This window comes from Ostrinia nubilalis, chromosome 5 (genome assembly GCF_963855985.1).
Source record: "Ostrinia nubilalis chromosome 5, ilOstNubi1.1, whole genome shotgun sequence".
NCBI classification, from domain to species: Eukaryota; Metazoa; Arthropoda; class Insecta; order Lepidoptera; family Crambidae; genus Ostrinia; species Ostrinia nubilalis.
In genome coordinates, this window is record NC_087092.1 from 8,578,030 (window position 1) to 8,600,926 (window position 22,897).

At 34.2% G+C, this 22,897-nt stretch overlaps 1 protein-coding gene and 3 long non-coding RNA genes across 6 annotated transcripts in view; 2 read left to right on the top strand and 2 right to left on the bottom strand.

The window, feature by feature from the left end:
- LOC135071807 (probable chitinase 10) overlaps positions 1-1,330 on the bottom strand; it is a 28,379-nt gene extending 27,049 nt beyond the window's left edge. For both annotated transcript variants that reach the window (XM_063965637.1, XM_063965636.1), the window contains exons 1-2: positions 1,216-1,330; positions 1,064-1,120 (exon numbers count right to left, since the gene is read on the bottom strand). In XM_063965637.1, coding sequence (XP_063821707.1) covers positions 1,064-1,081 — 18 coding nt within the window. In that variant the 5' untranslated portion in view covers positions 1,082-1,120; positions 1,216-1,330. The remainder of the gene's footprint in view (positions 1-1,063; positions 1,121-1,215) is intronic.
- An 11,650-nt stretch (positions 1,331-12,980) lies between these two features.
- On the top strand, positions 12,981-17,693 carry LOC135071813 (uncharacterized). Of its 2 annotated transcripts, none has more exons than XR_010257327.1 (5): positions 12,981-13,331; positions 13,424-13,565; positions 14,179-14,241; positions 14,672-14,861; positions 15,490-17,693. It is a non-coding gene; the product is annotated as an uncharacterized LOC135071813 (long non-coding RNA). The 2 variants fall into 2 exon arrangements; XR_010257328.1 differs by having other exon boundaries at positions 12,986-13,331; positions 14,672-14,723.
- Positions 17,694-18,658: 965 nt separating this feature from the next.
- Positions 18,659-19,809, top strand: LOC135071815 (uncharacterized). The gene is made up of 2 exons (XR_010257330.1): positions 18,659-19,091; positions 19,228-19,809. It is a non-coding gene; the product is annotated as an uncharacterized LOC135071815 (long non-coding RNA).
- A 732-nt stretch (positions 19,810-20,541) lies between these two features.
- LOC135071814 (uncharacterized) lies at positions 20,542-21,345 on the bottom strand. The gene is made up of 2 exons (XR_010257329.1): positions 20,835-21,345; positions 20,542-20,744 (listed from the first exon to the last, which is right to left on the bottom strand). It is a non-coding gene; the product is annotated as an uncharacterized LOC135071814 (long non-coding RNA).
- Between the last annotated feature and the right edge of the window lie 1,552 nt (positions 21,346-22,897).

Sequence of the window (22,897 nt, forward strand, 5' to 3'; positions counted from 1 at the left end):
ATTATATTATTTTAATCGGATATTGCAATGTTACCGTTGTTCGTTAAATAAGTACGAAAGAATTCTATGTGATTATATTCAACGTTGCCTACATACGAGTAATATTTATCATTCGATTAAGAACCAATTTCACTACATTTGCTAAATCTGCATACAGCCCTTAAAAAGACATAAACGCGCTAGAGAAAGTTTCGAGCTTTTTATCAAGTTTTTACGAAAAATAAATTTCGATTAAATGTCTCATTTAATAAGCTTTGATAATGAGATAATGACTAGTTTCTTATATTTTTATTTTTTTTATTAACTTCTGTGCTATAAATGTGCATTGTTGACAATTTATTTAAATGTGAACAGTTTTATCTCTGAATCCCGTTGCGAGTAACCCACCCCGTTGCCAGACACGTAAGTTCCACTGCCCTATAACGAAACAGGTGTCCTGTGGTCCCGTATGGCTGTACAAACGACTTATACGAGCTATATGCGACGAATAAGTAATGAGCCAAGTGCAAGTTATTTAGCGTAGTGAAATTTTGGGACGGGGCACTATTTGTGCATACGTACTGAGTATCCCCCTTACTAATAAAACTTACACGGCCGTTGAACAGTGTTTACAACTGTGTATCTTTTTATTAGTAAGGAGGTATGTGTTTAAGGATAAATCACTAATTGTCTAGGTATTTTTGTAAGTAACTTAAAAAAAACATCTTATTCGATTTAAAGATAACACAAATGATTAGGAAAATACCTTAAAATACAAATCACTCTTCTTTTATTACAGCTCTAATAGTCCAAGCTATTAACAAAATGCGCGCACCTATGTTCAATCTTTAATACACAAATTGTGTTTGTTTATTATCTTTCAATGGACACGTGATTAATTAATCATTATGTTGTTAAATAAGTATTATGGAAAATTTGTTTGAATTTATGAAGTAATCTATCAAATATTTAGAAAATTCAGAAAACTTATTGATATGTTAAATTACTTAAGGTATTCCTATCAATTGTAAATGTAAATAAATAGAAACTGGAGATTGAAATAAGTTCTAAAAAGACTACTTACCCAAGTTATTCGCCCCATGACGGGGGACTTGTATTGCACTTTCCCGAAATTTTCTATCTGCAATTGTAAACAAATAAAATGAGCACATCAAATTTTGAAAATTGTTATTATGCCTTTTTGGGAATTTATTATTATTATAATATTATAATTACCTAAAGTTTTTGATCTGTTTGGTATAAGTGGGGATCGATACTGGTACCCCAGGAAGATGCGCCTGCGTTTAGGCTGTGCGTGTCGCGACTGACCGGGCGGCGCGCGCGTCGCTTAGTGTTAAATACTCGGTGTCATCGAGCTCTTCATCTCGCACCCACGCTTATGTATATGTATCGGTGGAATTTTGGAACATATTTTGGGAAAACAATGTGCATCTGAAGGTGCCTTTTGTGGGTCCTATATTTTACACCTTAGCGAATTTGTATCATATAACTGACGAGGAATATGCATCCTTCTTATAAGTAAATATTTTAATCACATGCACGTGAAATTGCTACCTTAATTATGATAAACAAGTATGCTACTTGTTATTGACATAAGTAGACATACTCGTAGCTTATTAGTAGTCTATACTTCACAAATTGTTTACATTTTTGTTTCTGTTTACTCGTAACTAAGCATTTCTTTAATCGTAGCTTATAATTTCGATATTTGAAGTAGTATTTAGTTAGATAGATATCTAATATGATACATTTTTAAAGTAAATTGGTTGTATTGTGCTGCTATGACAATTATAATAACATGTTTTGATGAACCATTATAAACTCAGTCTAGTAAATGTAGAATATTATAAAACATTTGTTTTTACCCCTCATTATAAATTATGGTTAAGGAAATTAACGGTAAATTAGAAAAATAAAAAGAAATATACCTAAACATATCTAATTTACATACATATATTTTGTAAAAGTAGACCGGTTTTCTACATTATTGTGTTCTTCAACCCATCGCCGGCTTAACGATAGTATGTATCAATAGCTTTTTTCTTGACTCTACCGGTTCTTTAAATCTAAACTATGTCACTTTAATGGCATCATATTTTATAGAACACCCATATAGCTTTTCGTTTTGTTGGAAATAAATCTTAAAGCAACATTCAAAATAGCTAACGAGAAGACGTGAAAAATTAACACTAAATTGAACTTGATTTATACCTTATTTTCTCTTCTTTTATAATGGGGGAAGGTTTATTAATTGAGATTAAAAGTATATTTATTGCTTATAATATGTTATTTATGTTTATTGTTTAAAGAATAAATGGATACCTAGTCAAGTTTGTGCGGCGAGCAGACTTTATAAAAAAAACTACAACTTTAAACTTTCAATGATTTTTAATGAAGTTATAAAGTACAAAATTACAACTAAGTGTTCAGCGATTGAACGGTTCTAACCTAACTAGCCTAAGGTGCTTCGAAGTTGGAAGCCTAAAATATAATGTTTTATACCATCATCACGGGCTCTTTATATAGAGCTGATTATCGGTCCGGTGGCGTGAGGCGTCTACCGGGAACTGCCGGATGTTGATTTCGATTATAATATGTCTTTGTTCCCGACTCGGCAGTTTAGATTGTTACATTGTAATACAATATGCTTAATATGCTTATTTCGTTATCTTATATGCCTATTTAGGTACTTGGATAATGCGTGATGGCATGTTGGAGGACATAACTCCTCCCTCCTTAAGTTCGAAATCATCCGATTGCTTAATTGGAATCGGAGGGTTTCGATTACATAAATTTGGGTACATTTTCTTTATTTTATAAAATATAACTATACTTATAACTAACACAATTATAACATATAAAATTACCGTGCCAACACTAACACTTTTTATATTTATCACTGCATCACTTAACACTTGTTTTTCGGGAGATTTCAGCGCGTACGCCAAAAGCTGCAAGTTGTCCAAGTTGATGTCGTCCAGGTTTACAGGTTTTACTTCATCTGCGTTAACAGGGCCTTGTGCTACTTCAGGTAAGTTTATCTTTGCTGTTTTATGGTATTTGAAGCCTCTCGCTCCAGAGTGGCGTCGTCTGAGAGTTACCTTTTGTATTTGGAGATCGCATACTCCGTCCATTCCAACCAGGTAAGTGCCACGAAGTTGTTTTCTCGTGATTTCCCCCTTACAGGTTTCCTTCAGGGTTACCGGATTTCTGGAATACACAATCCACCAGTTTTCATAAAAAGATCTGATGTACAAGTTATTGATTTCCACGGCTATAGGTTTGCACATGGAAGTGTTAGTTTCCGATTTCATTAAGCTTGAAGTGCATAAGTCCTGTTCTTGTGTAGTAGTATCCACATTTCTGCATAGATGAAGGTTTTCATCGATCTCCTGGCATGGTGAGGGGAGTGACCAAGTTTTCGCCTCTTGTACCAGGATAAAAGGGGATTTAGGTGCAAGGATGGTGGTGATATTATTTTTATTAAGGATGGGTAAAGGAATTATTCTATAGTAATTATATATGTATGGTGTAACCAAGGGAATGCTCATAATAAACGTTATCTGTCTTTCTTTAAAATATGCTTTTAACTCTATGGTTTGTTCAATTTTAATTAAATTCGCTAATTTTGCTGGGAATACTAACTTATTAGTTATTTCAATTTGTTTTAATACATTTAACAATTCTTTATTATCGATTATTGATTGATGTAACACCTTAAGTCTACTAAAAGCTATAGCGGTTTCAATATCGTCCAAATGCGTAAAGATCGTTTGAAAGTTATGAATAAATAAATGAAATACTTGAATGATCTTGTTTTCTAATTTTTCTACGTTACTTTGATTTATCTGTCTTCTAATTATTAATAGCTCTTTATTGATTTGGGCGAAATTGTGTCGAGTAGCATTGGTATTATTGGCTATAATACCCGCCATTTCGGATAAGATCGTTACTTTATTTGCAATAGCGTCTTGATTTGTTTTTAATTCTTTAATCATGGTATCGTATCTCTCAGCGTCATCGTTATCGAGATTACCTGTGATAGCTTTAATGAATGATCCCAATGGATTTATTAGGCCGCGCTTTTTACGACTTACAGGTACTACTTGCTTAAACTTTTCTACAGTAATGAGCATTATATTATCAGTTTGCATTTTAATGTTGTTATATTCAAATGCATTTCCTATTTTAACCGTGTTACTCATGTGAGCCTTAAATTCCCTATATTTGTCTACGTTATGATCTAAATCCCTTTGGATGTTGGTCAGATTTAAGGTTTTTATCACCGTCCAGTTTTCTTCACTTATCAATGCTTGACCTTCCTTCACTGGTAGCAATCCCGGATTCTTTTCAATTTTGTCGAGTTGAAGGGCCCGGGCGCGGATTGTCAGGATCATCATCAGGATGAGGCACCTGCGGAGGACGCCTTATGTCTTTAATTGGAACTTTAGTGGGTCTATTTTTTGATATTACAGGGACTGTGTTTCTAACTATTTCACCTGAGACTTGTGCTTTTTGATAACGGGGTTTATCCTTACTTCGTCTTTCATTCACGCCTTTTATAAACACTGTATCACCCATTTGGATGTCGAATTCAGTTTCACCGCCGCGTTTGTTCCTAATGCCTTCTTTAGTTTCGATAATTTTGTCGGTTAAATATCTGTATAAGTGTTTAGTCTTTCTTACATGTTCCTTTACTAGCTGTTGCGTATATTGCTGATTAAAATCTACGTTAAACGGGCTTGAAGAGTCCGTGTGTCCGAAAGTTACTTCAAAAGGCGTTAAACCTGTCGTTGAGTGAATCGTTTGATTGTATGCCAATATTGCATACGTCATTACGGCTGCTGCGTCTGTGAATTTTTGTTCGAATTTAGCGAGTCTGTAGATCTCGATTAGTGTTGAGTGGAATCTCTCAACGATTCCCATTGAGTTGGGGTTATGTGGAGTACCTATGTGTAATTCCACTTTATTAAATGTTAACATTTCTTTTAAAAGGGCGTTATTGAATTCTGAGCCTGGATCGCAATTGATTTTTGTCGGAACTCCATAAAATGAGAAATACCTTAGCAATGCTCTAACTACTTCCGGTGTAGATCTATTAGGTATTTCCATAGCCTGTCCTAGCTTACTAAACGCGTCTACGATTGTAAGATAGTATTTGCCTTCTATACTAAACAGATCCATAAAAACTTCCTGAAATGGTTTTGTTTGAGTTTGCGTTAACTGTAATTCGGGCTTAAAAGGTTTTCTATTATATTTCATTCGTTTACAAGTTTCACATGCATTTATGATGCTTGAAACAGTTTCTTCCATTTTACTCCAAAAGTAGGTGCGTTTAAGACGCATTATTGTTTCTCGTATTCCACGATGACATGTTGTTCCGGTGTGATAAGTTAGTACTATAGCGCGTTGTTCTTGTTCATCTGTTATATGAATGATACGCTCTGTGCATTCAAAGAAATGTACAGTATCTTTTCTAAACAATGCTATTATTGTTTCCACAAATAATTTACGATGATTAGGGTCAGTGAAGTGAATAAAATGTTTTACTTTAGGTCGGGTATATCGTTTTAAGAAGTCTTTAATTAGATCAGGGCGATTTAATGGTAAATTGATTTCTAAAATGCGTTGTTTGGAATTGGAAACATCGACTACTTCTAACTTGTCTAATCCCCAAGAATCTACTATGATTTGATTGGGTTTCGTGTCTATTGCTTCATTTAATATGGGTATACCTATGGTATCTATGTCCTTAGCGGAGTGTGCTGTTGCGGAATGTGAACTACTTTCTGGTGCTGATATTGTGCTACTATTTGATGGTGATCTAATAACTCCGTAATCATCTTTTTCTACTCGTTTTTGGGAATTAATTGAATTACTGGAATCTGATGAAATGGTCACTATACTTGATGGTTTATCATTGTCTATATTTACCTGCATTGACATATTTTCCTCATTGGTGAGTACGTTTAATTTAATTCGGGATAACGCGTCAGCGTTGCTATTTTGTTTACCATTTTTATATATGATGTCATAATCAAATTCCGCTAAACGTAACTTCCATCTGGTGAGTTTACTGTTGGGTTCCTTTATCGAATTTAACCATGCTAGTGGTCTGTGATCGGTGTAAATTGTAAACTTCCTACCATACAAATACGGTCTGAAATGCTTTGCTGCCCAAATTATGGCTAATAATTCTTTTTCGATGGTACTGTATCGCGTCTCGGCTTCGTTCAGTGTACGACTTGCGTAGGCGACCGGTTTATCGCTGCCTACAGTTCCTTGTGATAATACGGCTCCGATAGCGAAGTTAGAGGCGTCTGTTGTTAAAACAAACGGTTTCTCGAAATCGGGATATTGTAACAATGGTGCGTTTGTTAAAAGTTCTTTACATGTTTCGAAAGCGGATTTGTATTTGTCATCAATTATTATTTTATTACGTTTTTTTAGACAACTGGTAAGTGGCTGTGTTATCTTGGCGAAGTCTTTTATAAACTTCCTATAGTAACCTATAAGACCTAAGAAACTTTTGATTTCTGTTGTAGTTGTGGGAATAGGGAAATCTAAGATGGCTTTAATTTTGTCATTGTTCGGTTTAAGACCTTCCTTAGTGATTGTGTGTCCTAAGTACAAGACTTCCTTGCGTAAAAATTCAGATTTATCTAATTGGATTTTAAGGTTGGTTTCTCTTAAGCGATCAAATATCTTTCTTAAGCTCTGAATGTGTTCCTGTAAGCTATTACTGTAAACTATGATGTCATCAAGGTAGACTAAACAGTGCATTCCTTGTAACCCACGCAGTACGTTATCCATTGCGCGTTGGAACGTCGCCGGCGCGGTTTTTAAACCGAACGGCATGCGCAGAAATTCGTAGTGCCCCGCTTGGGTGCTGAATGCTGTCTTTTGTCTGTCATCCTTATCTATCTCGATTTGATGGTACCCACTTGCTAAATCCAAGGTGGTAAAGTAAATTGATTTTCCTAGTTTATCAAAAAGATCCGCGATATTGGGTAATGGGTATTTATCGTCGGTTGTGATTTCATTTAAACGTCTGTAATCAATGACCATCCTAAATTTTCTTTCACCTGATGCATCCATTTTCTTTGGAACTAGATGCACTGGGGCATTCCACGGGGAATGTGATTCCTGAATTACATTATCTAATAAAAGTTTTTCCACTTGTTTATTAATTTCGTCTGTCTGGACTTGAGGTAACCTATATGGTCTTACGTAAATAGGATCCTCATTTTTAGTACGGATTTGGTGTTTTACATTGTTTGAAAAGCTCAAAGGTATTTTTTCACAATAAAATATATCACGGTATTCATAGCAAAGATTCCTAATAACCTTTCTTTCCTCATCATTCATATGTTCTAACCTGAGTTTTTCCAGATTCTGCTGTAACACTTCGTCGATCTCATAACCTTGCGGTACGTCACTGATATTATTAACTGGTATTTCACTGACACTGTACGGTTCTACTGCGAATGGTTTAGATATAGTTATTGTTATATAGTTATCCGAACTATTTTGGATCACGGTATACGCGTAACCTCGTTGACAGCTCACGAGAGCACTGGGCATACGGACGCCTTGTCCGAAGTTAGTATAATTAATTATTGCGTCACCCTCTGACACAGTGGTGGGGATTTTAACACGTGACTCGGATCGCGGTGCTATAGTTACTTCATATGGTGGGCTATATATTATTCTCAACTGTGCGTTATGAGTTTTTAATATTTGTTTGTCCATGTCTATGGTAGCGCCCAACTGTTTTAACAAGTCGCTACCTATCAAGCCATCGAAACGATTGTCTACGTTATACACGTAAAACTTATGACTTCCTGTGGTTGCAAATGATTTTAATAATGGAATATGGATTACTTTATTATGGCTACTACGCGCGTGCGTGCTAATGACTTCAAATGGCTCTTCGTATTTATAGGCGTTGAAATACTCGTTAGCCTTTTTCGGGCTTATGAACGATCGTGTACTTCCCGTATCTATCATAAACTTTGCTTTAATTTCAGGTATTAACACGTGTGGCAATCTTAACATTCCGTCATAATAATTTAGATTTATCACTTCCGATTTATATCCGGTGAGGCTTCTACTTGAAAATTTTCGTCATTATGAGTTTCCGGTTCTACTATTTGCTCTGATTCATACTGAGGTACGTCCTCGTACTGACCGTCGTAGTAATAATAGTACTGGTCCTCGGGACTCTCGGGCTCGGGCTCGTAAAAGAGTGTTTCCGGGGTTTCAGGGTTATTTATTAAGTTATGATGGATTGGAGCTGCTGAACGCATTGAAACATCAGTGTCCAACTTGTATGAGGGACGTTGCGCCAAAGGTGGGTTGCTTAATCCAAATTTAAATTGGTTATTTTGTTGTGGGAATTGATTGAATCGATTCATTGGAACCGAATATGGATTAGGCCTGTAGTGATTGTTATTATTGCTAGGCATCCTATAAATAGGTCTAGGATTTTGATTAGGCTGGAATCTGAAATTTTGTGGATTCTGGTTTGAGAAAACAAACTTGGGTTGATTGGACATATTATTAGGATTCTGTGGCATATTATATCTGAAGTTTTGTCCATTTGGATTAAACCTATTGAAAGGTGTGAAGTTTTGTTTGAATGGATTATTATTATTGAAAGGTATGCCAAACTTAAATGCTTGAGTTGGCGATACGAAATTCGGTTTAAATGCCGGTTGAGATTGGGTAAAGCTGGGTTTACTTGGTGTGATTTTGTTCTTATTTTTCATATTGTACTGAAATTGGAAGTTTTCCTCCTCAGACACAATGCTTAGGGCTTGCTCTAAGGTGGTACAACCTCTAAGTCTAATCACTCTAATCATGTCTTCAGTTAGGTTGAATAGAAAGACATTTAACGCGGTATTATCGTATATAATTACTTTAGCTGCTTTAATGCCTTCGTCCTCAATCATGTTGACTTTAGACATCAGTGTGCTCTTAACATTCTGAATACGATGACATAACTCGCTATACGACTCTCCATGTTTGATTTTAATTTGTTCTAGTTCGATCGCTATGCAAGCTTCCGATCTGGGGTCTCCAAAATGCTGGGTTAACACTTGTTTTAATGCTATCCATGTATTAATATCTTCGCGCTCGCTTAACAATGCCGCTGCGCGTCCTACTAATCTACTAGTTATCGCATGAAATACATAACTGTTTTGTGTTACATTTTCATCAGGGCCTCTATATATATTTATAACATATTGGCATTCCCTTAGGAATAAATTCAACGTTTTACCGTCGCCTTCAAACTTCGGTATTAAATTTAACATTTCACTAGGTATAACATTTATATGTTCCATTTTAATTAATTAACAATTTTCTGATAAAATAAACAATTTCAAAATATTTCTTTCCTATTACTAAGCGCTGGCGTAATCCTTAAAGTGGAAGGAACTACGAGCAGTAACGTTTATTATGATTTGGGATAAAGAACGTTACAAAAAGTTGGGAAGAATGGTACAAAAACGGTAGCGAAGAGGTTTACTCACTTGCCGCTCACCCCCATATCTTCTCGGTGTGCCGCTGCTGCTGCTGGTGCTGCTGCTGCTGCTGGTGCTGCTGCTGGTGCTGGTGCCGCTTGACTTATTTGTTTGGTTCGTGGATCCCGCCGTTGTAGACTTGATAGCCTAACCGCGATTGCTCAAGACCGATATAATCGTTATACTTTGATTATCGCGACGCGAGATCCTACCGGCTGCGCCAGTCAAGTTTGTGCGGCGAGCAGACTTTATAAAAAAAACTACAACTTTAAACTTTCAATGATTTTTAATGAAGTTATAAAGTACAAAATTACAACTAAGTGTTCAGCGATTGAACGGTTCTAACCTAACTAGCCTAAGGTGCTTCGAAGTTGGAAGCCTAAAATATAATGTTTTATACCATCATCACGGGCTCTTTATATAGAGCTGATTATCGGTCCGGTGGCGTGAGGCGTCTACCGGGAACTGCCGGATGTTGATTTCGATTATAATATGTCTTTGTTCCCGACTCGGCAGTTTAGATTGTTACATTGTAATACAATATGCTTAATATGCTTATTTCGTTATCTTATATGCCTATTTAGGTACTTGGATAATGCGTGATGGCATGTTGGAGGACATAACTACCTAATATCTAATAATATTGCTCTAGCTATTTGATTCTACCCAAGATACGCACAAGAAAATGCATAATTTTGAGCATGGGAGCACAGCTATTTAACAAACTACCCGCATCAATAAAAACCATTGACTCCCTTAATATGTTTAAAAGGAAACTTGCCCTACACATTCAAGACGTTGTGGAATGAGCCTTAAACCAATATTTGTAATGTAATTGTGTTTGTTTTGAAACTACGCATGTTATTTATTTTTTATTACCAATCAGATGGTTTAATTTACTAAAGCCAATGCTTTTTATAAAACATATCGGTGCGAACAATACAAATGTAAATCACTCAGTTTATTTCTGTTCTCAAGTAAGTGACAATATGTTTTTTATTGAGAAATAAAGAATCTTTAAACCTTATTAATGCAATAAAAATCTAGTATACTTACTGTTTAATCAAGTTTTCAAATAATTTATAAGTATTTATGTGCGTATTGTCCGATAACTCCAAAAATGAACAAACACTTTTCACTTGATTTGTGTAGTTTTTCAGCACTGTTTTCACATTGTAAATATGTGATCGTAATGATACTCGCAATGAAGTAGCTAAATAAAATACACTTGCCTTACGATAGACCCACAATACCTTACAAATGTAAGAGATGCTAAACATTTTAAATCTAAGCTATTAATATGTATGTACCTAATTAATTTTAGCTTGCAACTCATTTTCGATATGCTGCTTTTAAATTATAATGAGTTATGGGAACAAAATATTTGTAGCTGAATTTATTCTTAGTAAACATACTAAAAACTGTTATATTCAGTTTATGAACCAGTATTTCGTGATATGTCTGCACAAAATTAATCAAAGATTTACACCTATTTTTATTTTCTTTATTTGGAACATTTCATAATTTCTTTTCCGGCCCACGATTTAGGGTTATGTTTTTAATGCGACAAGAAAATGTTGCCAGCTCCTGACAAAGAGTCGTCAGGTGTTGATGTGAGGAGCCACCGTACGTGGCACCTTGGTGCCGGCGCGCTGGGCGCTTCAATTATTATGCACGCAGCGTACCATCCTTTCTTCCCGCCAATGTCACTCGCATTGTTTCTTTGCCGATGCCACCTAACTGTACTCTGACTAAGTGGACCTTGAAATTGGCATTGCCCTTGTTCAACGCTCAGCTCTGACCTGGACGGGTGACCTAGCTTATTTAAGGAAGTCGTCGCCTAATGAACGTATGAGTTAGCTCTTTCATTCAACAGATCTTCAGTCTTTTAGTGACATTCACTCATTCTTTGTTTTCGTAAAGGTTTGCGCACTTAAGTGCATGTTTGCAAATTGATTTAGCACGAAGAGTAGCTCTCATACTGAGCTACTCTACGTGCTAAATCATTTGTTAGATATACCTACCTCCTTCTTTTACTTGCCTGATGGTCGGAAGCTTTAGATATCGGTATTTGTTACCAAACTTGCTACGACATTTAGGAATCCAACACCTTTTCTACATTAGAAAAGAAATTACATCGAATATTCGTGTCCTACTATGTTTGCGTGTCGTAGGTAGAGTGAAGATGATTTTATATGATGTTATTGTATCTCTTCGGAGTCCGGATCCCTTGCCCTTTTGGAGATACTCCAAAGAACCGGTCTGGAATGCGATTAAATTGACTAGGTCTTTCGACTTTGAGGCAGGCCGAATGCGGTGTGGGGTGGCTGGCCGGGAGCATCCCGCGCGGCCAAGTTCAAGGTGGTTCGTTGGCATTTTGGGTGATTCGTCAACATCCACGTCACATACGCTTGTCTTCGCCCACATCGCTGCCAAGCAGTTATTGTTTGAATCGTAATTATTTTAATTATTATTCATACACGCAGGTAAATGTTACGCCTTGTCGGAGATAAGTGTTATTAGTGTTATGTCAAAATGAAATTATGTGTAACTACGGACCTATGCTTACCTACAGGACTCAGTATGTACTTATGTACAGTGCTACAGTCCACAGTGCATTAGACTTATAGGTATAGTTCTGTTGCAACGTGGCACTATTATTATTATTACAATTAACTCCACAAGATGAGTCTTACTGGGTCTGACGCAAAATGCGCCTTATTAACTATCGGTCCTTGATTAACTAACTTCACTGCGTCTTTGGATTTTTATGTTCGCTCCCAAAAAAGGAAAACTTTTTTCTCGATGTATGTACCTGCCTAAAATCTCAAAATAAACGATGTTCGATTTTAATCAATATAAAATCTAAATTTAGCATCTACGAAATTGGGGTAGTTTGTAAAGGTCATTAAAAATAAATAAAGATGTGTGTTATAAAATGTTATTGTCCATTCGTTTATCTTGTAGATAATTTGTAGGTAGTATGATTAATATACAATGAAGATATTCTGTTGAAATTTTTGTCATACCGAAATGAGTTACTATAGTCTTTCCAGTAGACACAGTACTTACCTACCTATCATTTTGTGACAGTTTAACTTTCCCGGGACAAAATTTACCTTCATTGGTTGGGTTTTTGTTGGCGGTTAAGTTGTAGATACTGGCTACACAGGAGTTACAGCGGCGGGAACGGGAGATGGGAATTGTTCCGTATCATTTTGTGCAGTACTCTTGAGAAAGCATCTTTGTGTCTATCGACTCGACTTCTGTCGAGTATCAAATATAACCACGGGGTGGAAACGCCATAGTGTTTGACAGATGGTTAGTCAAATGTCATTTCTAGGGGCATCCACATAATCTCAGCGAACATAGCCTGTAGGATTAGGCCAATTAAAAAAAAAAAAGCATCCTTTACGTCAACTGTCATTTTAATGACATTGACAGGACAGTATCCACTCATTCATTCGCAGAATTCGCTCGCTCATTCATTCAATCAATCATTCACTGAATTCTTTTCGAAATTCCGAGTTGAAAAAATCTTGATTCCGAAATATTCGGAAATAAAAGCTAACAAAAAAGCAATTTTCATTGCTCATAATGGTCATTTTACCGTATTTACTTAAATACACTTCAAATGCATCGTGACCAGTTGCTCGTCCACCAAGTCCAGGGTTTTTTCCCTGCCACGTGATGAAGCATTGCAGGCTCTAAGGATGCAGTACACAGATGAGCCAGATGCAGTACTTCCTGCCTGCAAATCCTTTATCAGGAACTATGACAAAGGAGCAACTTCGTCAAAGAAAGGCAAGTGATTTTAGGTTATTAAACAACCTTCCAAATTGCTATAAAGTTTGCTGCAATTTCTATAGGACTGAACTGACTGATTTTTGTTTCAGGTCTGCCAATCACATTTTGAGGATAAATAAATCCAAAACAATCTATTGGTTATGATGAATGGATGTCCTATTTTTTATTCATCCATGAAGATAATAATAACATCTCGGCGACCATCCAAGCTGTTGCTGATCAGGTCATCCAGTAAGTTAAAGTATATACCTAGATTCAACCATAAAGTGTTTTGCAAGTACTAATTTAATTAGTCTATACGGATAAAGATATTTTAATTTTTTAATTTGACTAAAAAAGTAATCAATGTTCTTAATAGAGATAACTTCAATTCAATGTTGTTGCTAGATAATGCTGTGTTCAACTCAGTTGTAAATAATACCTAAGTACTTTTAAATTGAAATTCACCTACAATATTCTTCGAACATAATTTATAATTTCAATATGTTAATTTAAACAGATTTTTTGTGATAGTAATTTTTCTATTGTAATGTTTTGTAAGCAGTATTTATTATGATGAACATTTAATTTTGTTCTGCAAAGAAAACTATCTTAAGTTATTTAAATTATATTGTTTTGTTTGATAATTAATTGTACATTAAGTTTTACAGGATTTTTCCAATATACTTATAATTAGTAAAGGTTGCAGTATTCTATCTTAAAAAACTATCTTTTTAAATTAATTTTACATAGTTATACCACAGGTTATAATTACCATCATACTTAATTAATTTTATAGGTTTATTTTATGCTATTTTTTTAATTATGTAATAAATTTTAATTGTGTTTTATTAAAATATTTCAGAAACTGTATCCTGCCATCTACATCAGAGCCACATTATGGATAATATTATTGCTGCGTCCTAAGGTATCATAATAATGTATTTAATTTATTAAATTTCAAATCTAATTACATAAAAGGAGAAACTGACTGACTGACATATCAACGCACAGCCTAAACGGCTAAACGTAGGCACTTGAAATTTGGAAGGGACATAGCTTAGGTACCGTAGAGGTGCACTAAGAAAGGAATTCTCGAAATTCCCACGGCAACGGGAATTAGCGGGAAAAAACATTTGTATAAAAAAATCTAAACCGCGTAAGATAGATGAAGGGAGTAAAACGGGATCCACGCGTACAAAGTCGCGGGCGGCCGCTAGTATTCTTCTAAAATTATTAATATTAAGTATTTCAGTTTAATTTTGATGCTTTTTTCAAAGTAGATAATTAATTTTAAGTAAGCGTTTATAATATGATTAATACATGTTGTATTATACTATTGTCATTAATTATTTCAGGTTCAGCTTGCAAATAAACTCATCAAACAGAGGCGGTACATACAAACAAAAGGTGGACTCTTTGTTTTTTTTAAAACGGAGCCCGAAAGCGTATGAGCTATTTCGCCACATATTTATATCTTTAGTCAACGATCAAGAAAATGAAGGTATTGAGTGAAAAAACTGCCGCAATGATACAGCACCAAATTTGGTAGGTTTGACAAACGCTCAATAATATCATTTAAATATAAATTATGTACAGTCGAGTTCATAAATATAAACGCAGTGCCAATTTTAAAAAATATTGTAAGTGTTTTAACGATCATACAAATCTAAAACAAATTCAGACAAATGTAATCATAAGCTGTTCATAAATATGTTGCGGTAACGCAGTATTGACTACGCTACTGCGCTATAATCTGTTGAATTTGAGCGTATGCATATACCTTAAGTTGTAAAGGCTATAAGGTTTATTTTCGTGCGCCATAATGACTGTGATTTCATGGATAAGTCCACGCATGCTGTTTTTGATAATAATAAATTAAGAAATAAATAAAAAAATCTGCTCTTTACGTAAATCGATTAAGTTACTAATAATTCTGAGTGAGTCTAATGATAAAAAAATGGCAACACCTTAAAGAATCACCTAGTATGTAGTAGTATTATCCTTAATAATTTAATCTGGTTTAATATGAATGGAATAAGCGACGACAGACATCACGTGCACACAGTGGATACAAGTCGCCATTTTGAGTTCTTTTTCTATTATTATAAACAGCTTCTTCAGTCTGTTATTATTTGTAATAAGAATCATAATAATGTAATTCATATTGTTTCAGATTCCGGCCCAGTGTATAGTTTTTTCAACTAAAGTTTTTTGTTATTTTTGCCTCAAGAATGTACTTATTGTGAATTTCTTTGTTAATGGCTGTATAGTTTTACTTGAGTCAAAGAAAATCGTAGTTGTTGTATAAACAAATAATTTATAAATCTATTAGGGTAAATTTTATTGTCGTCTTTTTTTTCTTAGAAACTTGCAATACATTATTCACTTTTTGGAAACTGATAATTACTTGTTAATACCATAATTTACTATGGAAAATTGTACTGTTAAGTAGGTCTTTTGTTGATGGCTGTATAGTTTTACGCAAGTTAAAGAAAATCGTAGTATATTTTTTTCTACACAAATTTTACTTATAAGGGGGCATAATAATTATGATTGTTTGTTTGTTTATATTGAACAGGCTCCGAAACTAAGTACTGGACCAATTTGAAAAATTATTTCACAATTAGAATCCTTCATTTTCCCTAATGAAGATAGGCTAAAACCGGATTTTTACTGGCGGTACGAAGTTCGCCGGGTCAGCTAGTTTCTTATAAACATGCAAATACGGTAAAAATGATTAATTTTGTTAATGGCTGTCTAGTGTTACGCAATTACAGGTAATCATCATTTTTATTGTAAACAGAATTAGGTACCATTTATAATTTATAAATAGCTTTTGCCCGCGGCTTCACCCGCGTGAAATTTAGTGCTACAGATTGGCATAAATTATAATTTATTATGTAACAAATAATAATACTGTAAAGTTTCAACCAAATCCGTTCAGTAGTTTTTGCGTGAAAGAGTAACAAACATCCACACAAACTTTGACCTTTATAATATTAGTAGGATTTATAGTCTGCGACAATAGAAATGTTCCTGTTGGCTTCAATGGTGGGTACCTATTTATTACAAAAAGTTAAACTCTAGGTAAAATTGACATTTAGTATGGAAATGTAATTTTAAACCAGTGTTCATCCCATTCATAGAGGAGGTTTAATTCTCTAAGGTTCATCCCGGGCTTAATTTTTTGTAATAATGGGTTTTATGACTAAAATTGACTCAAACAGAGATAAATTAACTAAGAATCTTTAACATTTACTTACTTGGCAATTAAAGATAGATTTACTCAAATCCTACTTCCTACTTAAATTATAAATGCGGAAGTTTGGATGGATGTCTGGAATCTGGATGTTAACATGTTTGTTACCCTTTCACGCAAAAACTACTGAACGGATTTTGATGAAACTTTGCAGTATTATACTTTAAAACCCAAAATAACTAACATACAGGGTGGAATTTTGTAATGCCACTCGGAGGTAAAGTACTCTTAATACTGTAGATACAAAATTGTAGTCAAAGAAAACATTCCTTTATTTTTTAAAAGAAATAGAACTGCATTCAAAGATTTCCAAAACTTAGCTTGCCACACCCGGGAATCGAACCAACTAAAATCTGTGAAAAAACTACACCCTTTATTTTATTGCACCGATCGTGAAAGTTAAGTATAAGGATGAAATCTTAAATTATTGTAATTATTTACGGAAAATTGTATGGTATGGTGGTGAATTTCGCAAAATTTTTCGGAAATCTGAATGCAGTTCTCTTTCTTTACAAAAATAAAGGAATGTTTCCTTTGAGATAAATTTTTCTATCTACAGTATTAAGAATACTTTCCTTCCAGGTGGCATTACAAAATTCCACCCTGTATAGGCTATAATTTATGACGATATTTGACAAACTAAATTACACGCGTGTGAAGCCGCGGGCAACAGCTAGTTACTAAATATTATGTTCATAAATAGTTCAGTCTCAATGTTATTGATGAAAATAAAGCCCAACCAGACTTTATTTTCTATTGGCGCGGTAGGTTTTCTTTTATTTTTCTTAAAAACCCGCAGTTGATGATTCTGTGAATTAATGGCTGTATAGTTTTACTTATTACTAATAGTATTTCATAGTTTCCTAAGTTTATGGTGCTTACTTTATCGAGTTATGCGCGGATGATTTTTTATTCCATTATTATTTTGTAATTTTCCTTACGGAATAAGAAATCATCCGGTTGGTATTTATCTTCGAACGTGTAGATAATTCTAAGATGTACTTCATGTTCAGACTCAAGTGCTCAAAAGATAGGACCACCTTTGTAATTTTGTCGTTAGTTGTATGCATTTGTTTTTAAGTTGTATTTTTATGAAATAAATTTTTTAATAAAACTTATTTTATGGTTTTTTATTTCTATAAATAATTTGAAATAATAATGTAGCCGTACCGTTATTGGTGCGGTAACGTTACCCGTTATAAAATATATTAAAGCGGTACTGCAACGTCGCTAAAGCAGTCGTTATTAAAAAGTTACGATCTTTTTTTTTTTTTTAGCGCTACCCAATGGAAGTCCATAGATGCCGGAACTTTTACTATGAACGGACCAATCATAGGGCCGTTTCCTATCTGTCCCTGTCTCATCTGTGAATTTATCAGAATTTACGATTGACACAAGATGCACTAATTACGCGCGCAAAATGATTATCGTGGATTTATGCATTGGACTAAATTGAGCGACCCAAAAATAAATGTGCCTTACCTAATGAAAATTTTTAGTTTTTCAGATACTTATACCTGTGTTCCAAAAATTTTGTGCATATTTTATGTTGTATTAACATAAAAGGTCACTAAAAACGATAATTGTATCGTAGGCAACCAGTCTTAAAAAAGTCTTTATACAGAGTGTCCCAAAAAGTAGTGCCAAGCCAAAACCGAGGTAGAGCATCACTAGAGCTACCCGAATCACCCCCATGTATGTTCCGCGATTTTTTATAGTTTTCGAGTTAGGTATGATTGTTTTAAATTTGTATGCTTAGGTACTTTTTTGGTTACTGTGACGCAAATAGTTAAGGTACATGCCTGATTTTTTTATTATTATTAGATGAATACTAGGCCTAGCTGCGAAGTATTTACATCCATAACACTAAGACATAAAAAGTTCTGAATGTTGTAAAAGAAAATCATAACTCGAAAACTATCAAAAGTCGCAGTGATTGGGGTAGCTCTAGTGATGATGCTCTACCTCTGAGCTTCGGCTTGGCACTATTTTTTGGAACACCCTGTATAGTTTAAGAACTACTACTTAAGTTATTATTACTAATAGGTACTATGACTGCTAGCAAGCCCTTGGCTGCAATAGGCTAGTTGCCTCATGTCACCATTTATCATAATAACTTTTAATTCAAATATTATTCTGTACAAGGGTCCGAAATATATAAACTTCAATAAATATAAATAAGGGATTGCTGTAAAAATTCAACTGAAACCCGTTAATTTTTTACTTTTTTTTCTCTTGACTGAAAACACCGTCCGCCATGTTTCTACGTCACCAATATTGTAAACAACAAAACGTCAAACACTAGTTTCAGGTTATTCGTGGTCTTTCATATAAACGCCTTGTTTTCACATAAAAATATTGTACAGTTCGCATTTATTGAAAATTATCATGGATCCTGAGTTTGTGAAAGCAGAAAGCACAAATCTGCTCAAAATCGACACATTGATGGTTGCAAAATTGTTTGCTTTAAATCCTGATTTCTGCTCAGCTAAGCTAAGGAATGTTAAGTTAACTAAGTAAGTACAGTTCATTTACAACCTTTTTTTTTAATTTAGACCACATCATTAACTGAAAATAAGGAAATAAGTACTAATAAGTGTATTCTAACCTCTGACCAACTACTTATTGCTAAACTATTATATTATTTTTCAGGTCTGCAGGAGAATCATATTATGGTGATGATGCAATTGGTTATGTTCAACTTAAAAGGGAAAGTAAAATCTACAATGTGAAATGTAAAATGTGTCCTGAACATAAGGTGCACTCTAAGCAGTATCAGTTTCAGCAGTCATTGATGAAGAAGAAGAGATTATGTTGTTTGTCAAGATTGTCCAGCTGCAGCAGGGGGCTGCAAACATGCTGTTGCATTTTTAATGTAGTTGCATCGTCGCAGTGAAGAGACATCTTGCACATCAGTAGAATGCTACTGAAAAAAATCCAATCGTTCAAAAGTCGGCAGCACAAAACATCAGGTTCCGGAACCAGATACCAGTGTTATGGAGGAATTTGTAATTGAATGCAAAAACCGAAAAATTAAATCATGTCAGTTTATCAAGCATGTTGGAGATTATGAAGAGGTAAAAAGTTAGTTGGTGCAGAACGCATGATGGTTCTTTGGTTGCAAAGATTTTTGGTGCAAGGTCTGTGTTGACGGCTGCAATGAAACTAGGCCAAAAGACGATTTGTCCTAAACTATTTGAAAGTGTAACTCAATAATAAATCATTTAACTCTTAGTATTAGCTTTATTATTTTTACCCATTTGTAAGTCTAGTATTAAGACAAAAATACTCATTAACTTGTTCTGTTCAAAAACACATTTAATTCACATTGCCTAAGCTCTGAATAGTAAGATATTAACATTTTTTTTTCTTTTCTATCAATCTGTTTCCATATCTAATGTTTACCTAATAGTGTAAATTATTATAAAGAAAGATGTTTGTATCTGAATAAACAGAGAGTATGAGATGAATAAACTTAAATCATGGGAAAACCAGTAGTATAAAAGAAGAAGCTACCTGACTGACTGACATAATATCAATGCTATCAAACATATTTATAACCTCTTGCCTTATGTATAAAAGGGTAAGAAACTTGAAATTTTGCACAGCAGTTCCTCTTACAACGTAGTGGGGAGACTAATTTTTGAATACTTACCCCTTTAATAATTTATGAATATACGAGTATAACCCATAAAACAAAGCTATTTTGTACAATAGACTGATATAAAAATAAAATACTTTATGTATGTATCATTTAATTTATTGAATGAGAGTCTTGTAAATTTGCTATCCTGAAGAAGGTGTGTATGATAATCACTGTCATATTTTTCCTCACTTGAAAAAACTAATCTTCTTGTTGACAATTTACTTCTAAATGTAGATTTCTTGGGAGATGTTGTAGTTGATTGGTGGGACGTAGACTTTATTGGTGAAGATATGACATCTTTCAGAGTTGCACTAAATTGCACCTTCTTACTTCTATAGTGTTTCATTATTGATACTTGAGTGACCTTGTGATCATAATTTGAAACTACTTGGCATGATGCATGTTCTGGCTCAGCTTGCACTGCCTTATCTCTGAAGTGAGGATTACATTGTTCTGCTTGCATTATTTTGTCACAAATCTTATCCTCAACAGAAGAATGGTACAGCATCCTCCTTAGGCAATTCTGAAACGAACAAATTACATGAATAAATCATTTAAATGATGATCAACATGCAATTAAAATTGACTGACTTAGTATATTTTATAACCTCACCTGAACGTTTAAAGTGAAAATTGAAAAAATAATCTGCTGTTAGTTTATTGTACGTACATTAAAGTGATCTTCACAGAAATACACTGCAGTTCAACTGGACAGAGTTACGGGATCTCTTTTAGCTAGTTGTAACCAGGAGTTCCGCATATTCTCATCACTGGGTACTTTAATCCACAACTTCTCTAGGTTCTTTATTGATGTATTCTGACATTCCCGCACGATACAATAGTGGTAATTACTATATTTATCATGTAATCCTTTCGAAGCCATGGTTTTAAATTCCGATAAAAAGGTTATGTTATTCACGCGTATTGTTTACAAGAATAGTGACGTCACGGCACAGATAATTAATAGACCATCATGGCGGACGGCGTTTATGGCTGTATAGATAAAATATAATTTAAAATTTAAAATATATTAGGATAGGTACTTCGAAAAAAATTCATATTTTTTTTATGGTGTAATATAATCGTAATGAACCGTTTTATCAAATAATAAAAATAGTGGCAACTAGCCTATTTCCTCCTAGTGGATTTACATTTGTTCGACAGTGTCTTATGACACATCCTGTATTAAAAAACTAGTCTCTTAAGCGTAAAAGAAGTTCTCTATTCCTATTTAAAGTAAATTGCAACAAAATGTCTTTTCCGCTAGGACTAATATCTGATAATTTTCTTGTTTTAAGTCGTCATAGCGCCTAAATGGTGCCTAGATGTATATTTTAGGCAATGTTTTCATCATCAAATTCGTTTACTTATTTTCTAATAGGCGATTTAAAACAATACAATCGTATTAAGAAAAATACTTATATAAGTAAGCATTTTCGTAGGTAGGCTTACATTAGATCTATACATATTTTATTACATAACTTTTCTGGTAAGTTTGTACATAAAAGTACCTACTATATTAATATGTGTTACCGCACATCAGAATAGGTATATTATATTATTGTTGCAAAATCACTCATAAGTTAAATGTATAAGTTTAGGTTGATAAGCTGTTTGTACCTAACATTATACAGGGTGGCCCAGAAGAAAGTTCACTTTTGAAAATTGAAGGAAACAAAAACTGTACATTTTTGTAGAACTTTAACTATTGCAATTTAAAGGAAATTTAGTGCAATTTATTTTAAAATTTACTTTCTTTAATAAATTTTATCGTACATGTGATTCAACTTTGACGTTTACAACATTCGGTCAACATACATCAAAATTTTGGAAAACTTTCGTTAGTAGTAGTTACCTCGAAATGGATTCAGGATGGATGGATTATACTCTGCTCATAAGGTAACCCCACAAAAAGAAGTCTGCTGGAATGAGATTAGCGCTTCTTAAAGGCAGTGAGATTTCACCCCTGCTTAATTGGTTTGTTGCATTGAAAGGATGATTAATTTTTGAGAGCGCTATACAGGTAGGCTGAAAAGCTTTTTGATTTCAAAGCTGCAAGATTCGCAAGGCTATGACCGGAGCACTTGGTTTCATCAAGATGGGGCTACGTGTCACACTTCAAATCAGAACATTTAGATAGTAAGAGACATGTTCCCACAAAAAAATAATTTCAGACAGGGGTGACATCTCCTGGCCACCAGGAAGCCCTGATCTCACTCCAGAAAATTCTTTTTTGTGGTGTTACATTAAGAATAGAGTATACTTTTATAATCCAACAACCATGCAGCAACTGAAGCCGAGCATTTGGAAAAAAAATTAAAATAGGTTTCGAAGTAATTCTAACGAACGCATTCCAAGATTTTGATACAATATGTCAATCGAATGTTGTAAACGTCAGGGTAATCTCCTGGGCTATGTAATTTAATAAAGGTAAATTTAAAAATAAATTGCATTTAATTTCCTTTAAATTGCAATAGTTAAAGTTCTATAAAAATGTACAGTTTTCGTTTCCTTGAATTTTCAAAAGTGAATTTTCTTCTGGGCCACCCTGTAGTTTAAATAGCGTTCTGATGTCTAAAAGTATTTAAAAGGGGAGCGCCTACGAATAAGTTGCCATCAAAACTTTCAGTTCGGTGCTGCTCTGCTACAAATATTATAATACAAAACTCTATTTCA